General features: G+C 38.3%; 1 protein-coding gene across 1 annotated transcript in view; it reads left to right on the top strand.

Moving 5' to 3' along the window:
* The window catches only part of LOC110165419 (guanine nucleotide exchange factor VAV3), a 142,678-nt gene that overhangs the window by 101,349 nt on the left and 25,622 nt on the right, over positions 1-15,707 (top strand). The window contains exons 16-20 of the mRNA XM_020930608.2: positions 2,051-2,152; positions 3,735-3,826; positions 7,334-7,356; positions 8,515-8,533; positions 13,396-13,526. Coding sequence (XP_020786267.1) covers positions 2,051-2,152; positions 3,735-3,826; positions 7,334-7,356; positions 8,515-8,533; positions 13,396-13,526 — 367 coding nt within the window. The remainder of the gene's footprint in view (positions 1-2,050; positions 2,153-3,734; positions 3,827-7,333; positions 7,357-8,514; positions 8,534-13,395; positions 13,527-15,707) is intronic.

Below are 15,707 nucleotides of genomic sequence, written 5' to 3'. Positions count from 1 at the left end.
ACACATTGCTGTACTGTGTTGCTTAAGTCTGAGCTAAATAATAATGGCCTTTGTTTCTATGGAGACCTAAAATAAGCACTAAATTGCACGTGATGAAACAGTCCTATCCTGTCATCTCTGCCCCAAGTCAGACTCGTGCTGTTATGTAGCGCTGAACAAGTGTCTCAAACCACATGCAAAGACCTATAGAAAAACACAGTCACATTTTAACAGGGCCAAGTCACGAGTGCAGTTTCGCCAACCGTGTTTCATGTACAGGAGGAGTCTCGCTCACAGTTTTCTCAGTTTTAAACCACGAAATAAAGAAGCAGTTAATCTAATTAGACATGTTATATTCATCAAAGAAGAGCAAAGGAACTGAGAGACAAACAATGGGACAATACAGAGCCCAGAGCAAAGTCACAGGCAAACTTAGCCAAAATAGACACAATATTTAAAGCATTTTCTTATACAGTTGTGTGTTTTCATTTACAGTATCATGCAAATTACTGAATGGACACAATGAGATTTTGTTAGCACCCACGTAAAATATGAGATTTATTATTAGAAAAATACTATATCTATCAAGTAGACTACTTTCCCTGCACATTTGCCCCTTGACTTCTCAGTCATGCAGTGGCCTATTGTATGTTTAAAGTCTGACAGAAGAGTTACACAACATCTCAAGTGTGGCCTGTCGGTCTACACAAAACAAAAGCTCAAGTCTGTGCTCAGTGACTTCTGACACAAGTGTAACGGGCGCTTATAGAACACAAATAAAGAAGTTGTCAGAGCCATCCTGTCCATTTTTACAGTCCCAGGTGCACACTCCCTTATGCACACTCTTATGTGGACTTTAATGTGCACAATTTCCTACATGCACACTCTCTCATGTGCACACTGTCCCACATGCACACATTCCCACATGCACACTCACACATGCACACTCTTCCATGTGCACACTTTCCCAGATGTACTTTCTCACATGCACACTCTCCCGTGTGCACTGTTCCATGTGCACACTGTCCCACGTGCACATTCTGATGTGCACATTCACACATGCACTCTCTCCCACATGCACACACGACCTCGTACACACTCTCCTACATGCACACTTTCACATGCACATTCCTACGTGAACACTCCGTTGTACATACTTTCCTACATGCACACTCTCCCACATCTATGCTTTCCCACGTGCACACTTCCGCACACTCTCACATGCACATCCCCTCGTGCACATCTCCCATGTGCACACTCTCCTACATGCACATTCCCACGTGCACACCCCCTCATGCACACTCTCCCTCGTGCACTCTCCCTCATGCACACCATCCCACATGAACATTCCCACATGCGCACTCCCTCATGCACACTCTCCCTCGTGCACACTCTCCCTCGTGCACACTCTCCCTCATGCACACTCTCCCTCGTGCACACTCCCACGTGCACACCTACAGCACAGTCCCCTGGGCCTGAGCACACTTGAGCGTTCACTTGAAGCAGACCTTGCTGGTCTACTTGCACTTCTTTCCTTCGCACTTCAAAGAGCTGGATCTGTGAAAAATGTTTCTGAAGAATAAATATTTGTTGGCGCCGATAACAAGATAAAAAATAGACCAATGTATAAGTGTGGAAAGTGTGGACATGGACAGGGCGTTCAAACTAAAAGGAAGGTTATGTTATATTTTATTATTGCTGAGATTGTCTTGCTAATTATATTCTTTGTTAATTTCTTAGTGTACACACCACATGGGCAGTTATTTCATCTTATCAGCTTGTCTCCATGGAGATGTTTTTGTTTTTACCTATAATATTCCACAGTATGACATTAAACTTATCTATCCCCAAGATAGTCACGAGTCAGGTCTGCAAGTCGCACAGCAATGTATAGTTTTAAGATAATTTTAGCAACCTGTAATTGATGAAATGCAGGACAGATACATTTAAAGTCAAACTGTGGAACTCCATGGAAGCAAACACCACCAGAAACGTTTAATCATTCACAAATCTATTATTTCAGAATGTATTATTTTCAAAACTCTTATAGTGTTTTTCCCCTTTTGTTTAGATCTAACATTCGTCCTGAAAATGGCACCAACAACCACCATGAATTCCAGATGCACACATTTGAGCGGATCACCTCGTGTAACTCCTGCCACATGCTGCTGCGGTAAGACCTTCACCTTCACAATAAACAAACACACAAATAACACAGACTATTATTAATAAACTTAAAGACCGGACAAGACTGCCTTCTGTCACCTCCAGTGTCCCCTAACAGTCTTTTCAGCCCTGAGCCTTCTCCTGTTGGCTCTCGTCTCTCAGCAACACAAGTTTCTCTAGAGTTTGGTGAATAGATTTGGTCGCCCGGAGGAGCACTGAGGTCTGTCACACTCCGGCTCTTCTTCAAGGAGAACACTATTACAGCTCAAATTCACCTGCGCAAAATGAAACACATGCACAAATCCAGACGACAGGGCGCGTTTAAGGGCAGCTATAGCTTTAGTAACTGTTAAATAATTATTGTTCTTTGATGTGAGACACTTGTCTGTACAATGTGAAGGATCCGGATAAAGAATATGTGATTAATGCACAAATTCAATGTTAGTCCAAGTGGCTCTTGTGTGAAGTGCTGTGCAGAAGGTCAAGTGTTGGCTAACCATTTTATATAATGACAACATGATGCAACGTAAAGCAAGAATTATAATAGTAAAATATAAACTATGATAAAAAGCCATGCAAAAATGAAGGTCTTATGAAAATTTGACTCAAATACAAAATACAAAAAAGTGTAAGATTTTGGGTTCATGCAGTACCAAATGAATTGTATTAAGATATTATAATGGGCATAAAACATTTAACAATTTTGCAAAACACATAAGCCTACCAAAGATGTGGCTGGACTTTTGCTGATGGTACAAAATGGCCCTCTGTCTGGTAATTGGCCTGTAGATAAAGTTTATAGATGCTATTAGTGTGTGTAATAGAGTAGATTTTTATGATATTCCAGGCACACCGAATACCTGTTTACAACTTGCTGTTATTGCTGACCCATGCTGATTTGACCTGAAATCTGTTTAGTACAAGTCAAAAGTTTAGACAGAGCCTCTCATTTCTCATTCAAAATTGTTTTCTTTCTTCATTTTAGATACATATGGAATACAGCAAATACATTATGCAAAGAAAAAGTCTAATAACTAAACATGTTTTAGATTTTATATTTCGATTCTCAAAGTTTCCCCTCTTTGCTTGGTGGAAAGTGCTGCAAACCCTTGGCCTTCTCTCAGTGCGCTTCTTGACCAAATCCTCTCAAATGGTTTTGGTTAAGAAATGCAGAAACTGGAAAGCAGTGGTCAAAGCAAAGTGCTGCTATTTTTATTTATTTATTTTTAAAATCTAAAAGAAGTTGAGTTATTTTGAGTTTTTTTTTTTTTTTGCTCCATTCCATATGAGTTCATTCATAATTTTGATTCCTTCAGAGAGAATCTACAATGCAAATAATCATGGAAATAAAGAAGAAAAATAAATGAAGAAATGTGTCCAAACTTTTGACCGGTAGTGTACTAAACTCCCATCATGCATTTTGTAAATTTAGATGCAAACAAGTGGAAAATTTGCACATGTACATTTACGACTGTCCTTTTCAAATACTCATTATAATGCCTTTGATTCTTTCCTCTCTTCTTCTTGCATTGTGGATAGAGCAGTTGTCAGGTTAATGGTGGTTAATGGCCTGATTTTCCTGTTTTTAGGGGAATCTTCTATCAGGGATACCAGTGCCAGAAGTGTGGTCTGGGAGCTCATAAGGAATGTCTGGGACGCTTTGGATCCTGTGGAAAAACAGGTACCTCCACTTATCATGAACTCTGAATTACTACTGCATCTCATATTAAGAATAGTCCATTGGGTTCCTGATACTTTTGTATTCTCTGACACTGCCTTTCTGTGAACTCCAAATGGCTTTTGTTCCTTAGAACTCCTCCAAACAACTTAACTTCAGACAAATATAGACCGACTGACATCTACTGGTGTCATTAAAGGGCCCATATTTTCTGATCTATGTTGTATGTTGTATGTTTCCTCATCAAAAAACATACCTGGAGTTGTGTTTTGTTTCATTCACATATGTTTAACACACAGACCCTGCATATTAAAGATGTTCTTCTATCAAACTGAAAACTCTATTCCACCTTGTGATGTCATGTGGTAATACAGGATGTGCTCCACTGTGTTTTTAAAATCCATACACCATTACTAGAATGATTTAGATAATTTAAACCCTCGAATTACCAATTACTACTAAACAAAAGGTAAAATGTTGCTGTTAACTTGAAAACTACTGCAATGATATATCAAGCAGGAACAGATCATTTTGAGCTTTGGAGCTGTAAAGAGCCTAATAATGGTAGCCAAGCCGACGCCACCTAGTGTCTCCGCTCAATTTCATTTCTGTCCAGCGACTAGGTCAGGAATCAGACTACACTAGACGGTTTGCAAGAACCCTGGAAGTTGTAGACCACACACTGGCCAATCAGAGAAGAGCTGTGAAGCCATGTCTGTGTCCCTTTTGTGGTACAGCACAACAGTAAACAAAGCAGTCCAGATGGATGTAGATGAAGCCATACATTCTGTGTTGGCAACGATTCCAGAGATCGAGGATTTAAAGCCGGAACAAAGAGAATGTTTGGTGAATTTCATCAAGGGGAAAGACGTTATTGCCCTTCTTTTGGGATTTGGGAAAAGCTTATTATACCGTTATCCCCGTTAGCGGCGCATTACATACGTCACGACCAAATAGCAGTGATTGTTTAAATAAAAAAAGTACCCGCTTACCGTCAAGCGAACAAATACTAATGCTATGAGGTCAGATGATTTCCACGAAGTGAAACCGGCTGATGAATCACGCTATAATAATGCAGGATTACTCAAAAATATTTGAATGAAACAAAACACAACTCTGGGTATGTTTGTGATGAGATTACAACATTATAACATGGCTTAATGCTCACACGAATCTATTTCACATAAATAGGTGTCTTACATACTTGATTGGAATTTGGAAAGTCTTTGTAATTATGTTTTTAATGTTCTAAAATAAGCTCTACTTTCCAAAAGATGTTAGTAATTAATAATAATAGTTAATAGTTAATAGTTTTTGAAAAGATATGGCTCCTTTAAGTTGCAGTCTCTTAAATAATTATACTTTTATTACAAAAATCGGTTTCTTTATGCAAGTATTTTAAAAGACAGTTCTGGGACATTTGAAAAGTTTTGGTTTTAAACATTCTTAAGTTTCCCACATGCCCTTTCGTCTACCCCTCAAGGTCGTTCATCTGTTCAATCGCTGATATTCACCAAAAAGCCATCCCTGGACACTTTTCAAAACAGACCCACTTAAAGGCAATGTCAGAGAAGGCCCTCGCAGTCCCCGAAGTTTGAAACTGCTTCTGCGGCGTGGAGTTTTTAAGAAAGTCTTGACATTTTTTTGCGTGCCCCTGTTGTGTGTCTGTCAGTCTGGTGTAGAGCAGTGACAGCTTCAGAGGAACGCAGGGAGAGCAATGCATTAAAAAACACGAGCCACGATATGCTAGGTGGCAAGAAGAGATTCAGTGTTTTAGAACGTGCATTTGTGAAACTAAATTGTGCGTATGAAAGATATACTTACCATTGTGCATTGTTGCTTTTGTCAGAATGTTGTGCATTTTTAGTGTCGCTGGTTCAAAATAATACTTAAGTGTATATAGTCTACAAGTAGCTAACACACTATTCAAAAAGTTTATTGTCAAATTTCCGTATGAACATATGAAAAATTTAAATTATGTTCTCACTTTCAATCTTCTAAATTAAATAATAATAAAATAATACCATACCAAATAATACCACTACCATATAATCTTTCATCTATAATTTTAATAAATGACTGCATTGAACTCCTTCTTGTACTATTAACTCTACATCATTAAAATTTCCGATTTTTTCTTGTGTTACAATTTGTACTTCAACAGCTTCCGGCTCCATTGACTCAATCGACTTTACATTGAAAAATTGTCACCTCCGCTCTCTCTGTAACTGCTCCAGTGAGCCTCGTCATTTTGGTCCTAAAATGTTCATAATAACTCACTTTACATGACCCTGGTGTTTTTATTTCACTATTTTTAACTAAAGATTAATTTAGATAAAGATGGAACGGCTCCAAATTTGCTCTTGTAACCTAACCTTTGTAAGCATCATTTGACTGGAGCCGAACACTATGGGTGACGTCACACTCCCGTTGTCCACTTCTTTATACAGTTTATGTTCCTGTGTCAGCGAATCAGTCAGCAGTTTTATTTATCCCAATAACGCGACTCAGATTGGCAAGGCAAGGGCAAGGCAAGTTTATTTGCATAGCACAATTCGCACGCAAAGTAATTCAAATTGCTTTACAGAATAAGAAATACATTAAAATCACAATAAAAACAAATCAAAACATAAATAATCATCATAAAATTAAAAAGAGAGAGAAACATTAAATTAGAGTGAAGAGTGCAGAATGAAAAATGCAAACCTTTCAGTCATATGCACAGCTAAACTGGACTGTTTTGAGCCTGGATTTACATATTGTCTCACATCTTCAGGAAGACTGCTCCAGGTTTTAGTTGCATGAATCTGATTGCAGCTCTTTTCACGCCAACAAGCCAGTCTATGAGCAACAACTTCATATTTAACTTTACAGCAAAACGTGCATGATTTATTAATAGTGAGCGATTGTTCAGTTCTAGACATTCCTGCATATGGATAAATCTCTCTTCAGATTTGTGCTTGCGTTTCAAAGCCTGAGCAGATCTGGCTGTTGACACGTAGCAGAGCAGGACACACATGTGTTTGTGTGGACTGAGATAAGCCTTTGTTTACCTGTACTTGTCTCTGTTATCAGCTGCTGTTTGCGTAACAGGCTCAGAGTTCAGCCCCAGCCCTGCAGAAAGAGCACGCTTAACACTACGCTAATGTGTGGCTGTCAGCTGTGTGTGCGTGTGTGTGTGTGTTTGTCAGTGTGTGCGTCTAAGTCTGTGTGTGTGTGTGTGTGTGTGTGTGTGAGAAAGAGAAGGGGGTGTAACCTGTCCTCTGGGAGCCAATGAAAGAAACTACTGAAGCACAAAGCACACTTACCCCCGCCCGCTTGTTACCTGCCCTTAGCGCGCCTGTCAGGTACTAGCAGCCAAACAAACTGCCCCATCGCTCGGTCAGACGGAGCGCGTTTTCTCCGCACTAATGAGGGACTGTTGTCTTGTAGCTAGCGCGGCGTGCAGATGCTGCCGTACGCCCGGTGCTAACCTGTCACTCACCACTCCTGTTCTCAAACTTCTTTCAGATCCGGGCTCCATCAGAACTCAGGTGAGCGGCTGCCTCCTCTGCTCTGTTGTTCTGTCTCTTCTGGAAAGGTTTGCTACACTTTGAAGACAGCTCTCTCCCACAGCGCTGAGGAGAAGGGAGAGAAAGCCAATTGACTGCAAGCTCCACGCGATGCCAGGAGCGAAGTGATTCTCAGAGCGTTAGCCATCCATCATGCGCCGTGTGCTACATTACTCCAAATATGTGTAGACAGAGAGATCCAAACACAGGCTGGAGAGGGCATTGATCACCGGTTGAACCTTCACTTTGCGGATTGTATTTCCATGCATCATCGCAGCATTAGCTCATAGTGACATCAGTTTTTATTTTGGGTGTCAACCTCGGCACGCTGACAGGGCCAAGAGTTCTCACCTTGCAGGAAAAAATGCACATACACTAGAATTAATATGTTAAAGTTTCACTGTGCAACTTTTCTGGTGGAAGGTGCAGCTGCTTGTCTTTATGTTTGTGCTTTTGCATAAAAAAGTCCACAGTATGGCTTTAAACCTGTCCACAACATGCAACAATGCATTCTCCTCAAAGCATTTTTGATGCATAAAAGCAACACACGTAAGTAAATGCAAGGTAAGTTTAATGCCATACTGTGGAACATTCCAGGCAAACACCATGTGGATGACATTATAAATTAGGGGTAATAAGATATACTTCTTCCTATCCCGTTTTTAGCTATTTATTTTGTATGTGCTGTGCGTTCTTAAATTTTAAAATGTTCATGGGTACAAACACGCTACAGAAAAGTTACATGTTACATCTTTGCATAAACAATTGGATTTTTTTAAACATTGATTACAATTTAAATGGATTTTGCTATGCTTTAAATGCAGTTCACATTTATTTTTTCTCAAGAAACAAACATTAGTCGTTCAAACGATAAGAGTCCAGTCTGCTGTTTACAATAAGATTTATCTGGACTCATGCTTCAAACGTTCCATTGAAAGTGCATGCTATAGATGTACGTAGACGTGAACTGCTGGCATTGCACTCTGATGTTCTAGTGCGAGGCTCTATTCTCTGTCTCATTGTGGTGAATGATTACCCAGTGACCTTGTTACCACTGGATCGAAAAGTTCTCCATTGTGTTGTGATTGTGTACAACTTTGTCTAACTTTATCTTCTTTGTGTGTTTCTCTTTCTTTGCAGAACAAGGATAGAGATACAGGTGAGAGAACTCCTCTGCAGACCCCATGCTCCCTCTCTCACATTATTGTTGTCTTTGTTTACGTTTGCGCCAACAATACTTCTCAAACTTCTAACCGCTGTCGTGCACTAAAGGCGTCTAGGCTCAGAGATGCTGCTCTTTTTGTTTCACAGGAACATTTGGAGGTAACTTTGCAGAGGGAGAGAGGAAAGACCAGGTTTTAACTCCACTGCAGGATTCAGCAATGATTTTAAGAGGACAGTTTGTGGTGTTTTTAGGAATTTTGTGCCCACTAATTATGTATTATTAGATAGACAGATAGATAGATACTCTTGATCATAAAGGAAAATCATGTTTTATTTATTTATACAAAAGCAATATATTGTTTAAACTTGAATCCAGAAACCTGCAATAGGAGTATATAGCAATATACACATTTATGTTTATTATTACAGCATATAGATATTAAAGGTGCACTATGTAACTTTTTTGAAGGAGAGTCACCCACCTGCTCGTCTCCATGGAGATGTTTAAACTGTTTAAATGTTTTTTGTTTTTTTTTTGTTTTATTAAACCCATCCATCTTACATCAGTTACATATGTTTATATAGTAAAAATAAAGAACAAAGAGAAAAAAAAACTTGAAAAACCTGACCTGTAACTTGGCCTGGCTCCTGTTTCTATAAAGATAGAGACCTTTAATGCCAGACTGGAACATTGTAGGCCAAGCATTAACATCTCCATGGATACAAGCAGGTAGTGAACCCCCACCAGACACATTACACTGTGCACCTTTAAGTCAGATGCCCTTCTTCTTTTGGTTTTGGCTTAAGTTACATAATGCCCTACCTTTTTTGGATTTTTTTTTGTTGTTTTGTCACATTCTCAACAAGGGATGTAACGATATCCAAATCTCTCGGTACAATATTATCACGATATGCATCTCACTGTACGATATTTATTGCGATATTTTAGAGAGGCTAATGTAATTGTAGATAGGACACGTTTCTGCTTTTAAAATACCTTGACAAGATTTTGGTGTGAATTATTCCCATCATAATCCTAAGAATTCAAGTAAAAAACATATTTATTTATGTTGTTTGCACTGAAATGAATCATGGTATATGTAGTTTCCGGTGTTTTTAAGATATTGCTACTGTAAAACAATACATATAAGCAAAGAAACTTGTAATTCGATACACTGTGACAGCCCACGATACTATTGTGAGACTTTTGACGATACAATATCATGATATTTCGGTTATTGTTACATCCCTAGTCCTACCAGTTCTCTTTCTGCTAGTCTGAAGCCTGGTTAAAAGTCAAACTGCACCTGTGAAATAATCCCAAATAACTAAGTGCATACTCAGTTTATTATAAAAGCGTAATAGAAATAGATGGATTGAGATATGTTTTGATAGCATTAAATGTTGCCTGTACATTGCGATGCAGTAAAAAGCATATCTAAACTACATTATTAGCTGCTGCGTGTTTACCTCACCCCTGTAGCTTTCCTGTATACAATATTTTCTCTATGAATATGCCGAACACCGTGCATCCTCTCCACTCGTGTGTCTAAATGCCACAGAAGCCCTTTAATCTCTCATAACGCTGCCTTCAACCGCTATTTCTCCACACCTCCGTCCATTATGCCTGTGTAAATCATTTCTGACTGAAGACGCATTAAAATCAATAGGCGTTTGATTGGCCCGGACCCGTGACATTTCATAATACTCCATAGTTGTTTGCGTATTTGTGTCTGTATTTCAAAGGCGCACAAACGGACACACACGCTAACACACACACATGCGTTGTCCTTGCAGTGGATTGGAATGCAATACGTGCCCCCAAGTCGCAATTCTCCACGGTCTCTCCCAGTGTCTTCAGAAGTCATAGTGAGGCGAGCTCGCACATGTCAGACCGCCAGCTCCTCCATTGCAAAAGAAACTAGACCCTGAAAGCAAAACAGCAAACTCGCATAGAGATGTATTAGCCTTCAATACAATGTTGACTTTCCCATTATGCGCCTTTAGCCTTATCCCTTTCTTCACGCTCCCAATTGAATGCAAGCCTGTGCCTCTGCTGTATAGAGAAAGATACACGCATACAGTATATTTCATCCCATTGTAAACGTGAGATAGGAACACGGTGTTTGTCAGGGTTTACTAACTGTATTAAAGGGTCCATATTATGCAACTTTCTGATTTATCTTATAATGTTTCGTGATGAAAAAAAAAAAGAAAAAAAACATACTTGGAGTTGTGTTTTGTTTCATTCACATTTAAACATATAATATTTTTTTTTAATACTTTTTTATTTATTCAGTTTTTCAAGTTTTGTGTAGTAAAAAACAAAAATAAACAAATACAGCCAATACAAAGCTTGGGGCAATGTTCTACGGAAGCTGGAGGGGTCATAACAAACGCAAACGCCGCAACAAATACAAACGCAACATCACAAATGCAAACTCCACAACACAACAAAAAGCCACGACAAACCAAAAAGCCACAACAGAAGTGACCTGCGGGACTTTTACTTACATTTCCAACTTCATTCACTTCTCCATTCCTGTACTTTTCACATTCTTGTTCTTGTTCTTCAGCTTTTCACATTCACTTCCCTCTTGATCGTTTAACGCTTCGCTTGGTCTGTCGGAAAATAGAGTCCCATGGTCACTTACATTGTGGCATTTTTTGGTTTGTTGTAGCGTTTTGTTGTGTTGTCGTGCTTGTATTTGTTGGGGCATTTGCGTTTGTTATGAGCCCTCCCGGCTTCCGTACTGTTCCACTGCATTAAGCATGTAGAAGGGTGGATCAAGTCTCTTTTTGTTAATATTTCAACCATTTTGCCCAGTTTTTAATAAAGAATTGTCCTTTGAGTCGTAGAGAAAAAGTCGTTCCATGGAATATCATTCTTCTATAATGTCTAGCCACTGATTCACTGACGGTGGGTTGTTTTTAAGCCAGTTTCTTGTTATTGCTTTTTCTGATGCCAATGTCAGAATTTTAAAAAGGTATCTGTCCGCCTTTTCGATCACCTCTCCAGGCAGAAGGCCTAACAAAAATATCTCTGGGTCCTTGGGGACAGCATAAGTCAAGATCGTATCTGTTTTTCCAGACACATTGTCCCAGAATGATTTTAATTTTGTGCATGTCCAAAAAACATGAGCTCGACTGTGTTTTTAAACTGCATATACCTTCACTAGAATCATTTTGATATGTTCAGTCCTGGAATTGCCAATCTCTTCTGAACAAAAGGTAAAATGTAGCTGTTAACTTGAAAACTACCACTACATGACATCACAAGGTGGAACATTTTTGAGTTTTGGAGATGTAGACAGAGTAATAATAAAGGATTACTCAAACATGTGTGAATGAAACAAAACACAACTCCAGGCATGTTTTTGATGAGGTAACAGCATGGCTAAAAGCTTACAAGAGTCCATTTTGCATTATGTACCACCTTAAAAATGCACTTGAACTATTTTGTGCATGAAGTTTGAACATTGCCCATGCTTGCAACTAAATCATGCTGACTTGAACTATAAAAAAGCAGGTCTAGCTTGTTTAAATGTACTATCAAGCCAAAAACAATATTTGACAAAGTGAACGAACCAGTATTTTTCAATTGCCCCTGGCGCTGGTTAACACTTGACAACTATGTATGCGTTAGATAACCACAAATGGGAGGAGACTGATCGGAGATAAGATGGAAAATAACTGCCTTGTGACATGCTTTAATAATTATCATTATAATATGATTTGAAATGCAGCTGCAATTAACAGATTTAACATTACTGAGGTTTTGTATCTGATTTATGCATAAGACTTAACCTCTAATCTGTAGGATAAAGCAGTAAGTGCACTGGATTAAAGAAAAAGAAGGGAGCTTTTGTTCAACTTTATAATACAAATGTGAACCTTCACTCACTTTTTCACACACACCAGCTTATTCGATGTTTGCTTCTTTATGTTTGCAACTTATATACACACAGAAGACTTCAAATATATGAAGTAAGATATATGGAATTCGGTAGTAAAGATTCTTTCTTTATGTATGTATTTATTTCTTTTTCGACAAAGCAAAGGCTGACTGCTTTGAGATTTCAATATGGAATGAAATAAATAAAAACATTTTGAGTTATTTAACTTTTTTCTTTCCTTTGCAGCATAATTCCATATATCTTACTTCATCCATTTGAGGTATAAATTATGTAGAAAGCAGCAAAAATAACTGGGAAAAACACTGAATGAGATGGTGTGTCAAAACCTTTGAAAGCCTTTGACTTGTAGTGTAGTTTTTGATTCCAAGATAATATAAATATGGAGACAATGCATAAGGAAGGGCATCTGATCTAAAACCCACAGTATAAGACAGAGAACTATAGTGTTTTGCAGTTCCAGTGTTAGCACTATGCTTGGGTTAAACTCACCAGTTGCAGCTAAATTTGACCTCTCTTTATCATATTTGAGCTCCAGACATGGCTGCTGTTATCAGCTTGTAAACAGATAAGGGAAGTGATAAGGAAAGTGCTCTAGATTTGCTGGCAACAGGCGTGTTTATGGTCTGTGTAATATAAAAATATGTTTTGAACAAATATTTTCAAGTTTAGTTCAATTTGAGCCAAACCCATGCTCAATAAAAAAGAAGTAGCTGCAGCAGGAGAAATAAAATAGTCATGCCAAATTAGGAAAAACACTATATTGGAAAGCAGATAATTGCTTAATTAAAAAAAAAAAAAAAAAACTGAAAAAAATCTATTTTAAAAAAATGGAAAAAATTGGAAAAAATAAAAATATAAAAAATTGAAAAATGACACACATACAGTTTATCTTAATATAGTTTTTACAACAATAATCCTAATATTGTTTTGTTTTATCTAGGTTTGCCTAAGATGGTGGTCGTCAGGAACTACTTTGGGGTCCCCAGTCCTGCGTCTGGTCCACCCCTGAACATTCAAACTGGAGACATCATCGAACTCATCTGTGCAGATCTACACAGTGCATGGTGGCAGGTGAGATTTCATTCATTTATTTCCACGGTTTTGGTTAATTGGCCTATTTTTAGAAGTAGACTGTTACAAAAAGGTTTTGTTGGCTGACTGTTTAAAGTAGTTATTATTAGGCGGGTGGCTAGCGATAGAAAATTATAGACTGTAACAACATGTAAACAAGACAAACCACAAAACAAAAAAGTTGGCACGCTACCTCCTTTTGCAAACGCTAACCTCACGCACATGTGCTTTTAAGCAAGTAATTATAGCAGCAAGACAACACAGAATCAGATTGAAAACACTAATTAAGTAAATACAGACGGGTTAGGCCAGAGCCAAATGGTTATGAGTTTGCTGGATTGGTAGAGTGGTTAGTCCTGATGCTTTTTAGTTATGGTTATGATGTTATGTGGTTTGTGTGATACTCGGTCTTGTCTTAGGGTCTTTTATCTTCCACCATCATCTCATTAATTGGTTATTCTAAATTAGCGTCTGAAATTATTGCAAGACAGTTAAAGTTGTATGATCTAATAATATAAAGCATATTTAAAGGACAAAATTAAATTATCGGGGTGGGAATTGACAGAATTTTCACAAGACGCGATTTTGAAATAATTTGCAATCATCAGATCAATTCACAATTTTGGTCACATGATTTAAAATTGGGTTTGTTATTTATATATTGTGGTGTGAATGTATTTTTATGTGTTGATATATGATCTCACATGATTTGTCTTTCTATTTACGTACAGAGTAATGGCAATTTCTGTAACTTATCCAAGCTAAAAATGGTTAAGGAATGAGTTAAAACTTTATTGAACTTACCTGGCCAGACAGCACCGCACCCTTTAACAAAACTTTATTAAAAAAAATTAGTCTAGAATGTATCCTGTCTCCCTGATTTCAGAGGCGTGATTGACAGGTGGATTAATCAATTAGAGAGACACATGGTCTGTAAAAACAAACATGACGGTTTAGGTGTAACAAAGGAAGAAAAAAAAAAATCAGCGACACAAGACTGAGAAACAGCGCAGATTTTTGCAGAACTGACAAACAACTTAAAAGAAGTTATATATTGTGCTCTGAATGCTACTAGAATTTTGGAGAGGAGATGTCTTCCGCATTCGAGAGACACGTGATCTAAATTAGCAGCTGTGGTTGGATCATGTCAAGTTTCAAGTTGGTTTTTCACACTCTATTGTCCGATTCCAGACCTTCTGGAAATCAAACAGAATGCAGAAGAAACTGGTTGGTCAAGCGAACTTTAAACAAAACTGTAAAGATATAATTGTTTATTAAGGCAAAGCAAGTTTATTTGTATAGCCCAATTTGTGCAATAAGTAATTCAAAGTGCTCTACAGAATAAGAAAGACTTTAAAATCACAATACAAACAAATAAAACATAAATAATCCCCATAAAATGAACATTAAAAGAGTCATATGCACAGCTAAACAGAACGTTTTGAGCCTTGATTTAAACACCACACTCCACACACTATCACAAGACACAGTAACAGCAAAACATATGAACAATATCAATTAAATAGAAACTACACACATTCTATATTGTGTGGATAAACAAGTCTTGAAATAAAAATGCACTTAACCCCTTTAGCCGCCCCACTCAAGCACACAGCATATCCAGTAAACATTCAATATCCATCACCTTTGGAGGCAGCCGGCCATAATCGTTTCTGTTCGGGGGGATGCGTGACAAATCCAATCGATGGCTGTAATTTCATTTCATTCAGCAGCGAGCATCTGTTTACTCTGTCAATGGGAGCGGCTGGAATCATTATCACACCCTTAGCAAGCCAGGGTGAGGAGAGAAGGAGGGGGAGGAGAGGAGAGAGATAGAGAGAGGGAGGAAGACAGGGGGTCCAGTGGTACAGTCTTGAGGAGACACAGGACTTAATTTCATGCAGACTAGGGTTGTTAAAATATTGAAAATCAGATATTAATCGATAGAATTATTATCACACCCTTAGCAAGCCAGGGTGAGGAGAGAGCGAGGAAGAGGATGAGAGAGGAGAGAAGAGAGGAAGAGGAGAGAGGGAGTCCAGTGGTACAGTCCTGAGGAGGCAGAGGGCTGGGCAGACTGGGGGAGTGTAGCCGTAACTGAAACCATGACGGAGATGTTCAGACAGTTCACTCCATACAGACTAAAATCTGATACTAATCGATATAAAAAATAATATCGAA

The sequence above is a fragment of the Boleophthalmus pectinirostris genome, unplaced genomic scaffold (assembly GCF_026225935.1).
Source record: "Boleophthalmus pectinirostris isolate CB_2022bp ecotype Guang Dong unplaced genomic scaffold, ASM2622593v1 HiC_scaffold_15, whole genome shotgun sequence".
Taxonomy (NCBI): domain Eukaryota; kingdom Metazoa; phylum Chordata; class Actinopteri; order Gobiiformes; family Gobiidae; genus Boleophthalmus; species Boleophthalmus pectinirostris.
The sequence above is the reverse complement of the archived record's forward strand: the minus strand, read 5'-3'. Positions and strand labels throughout refer to the sequence as shown.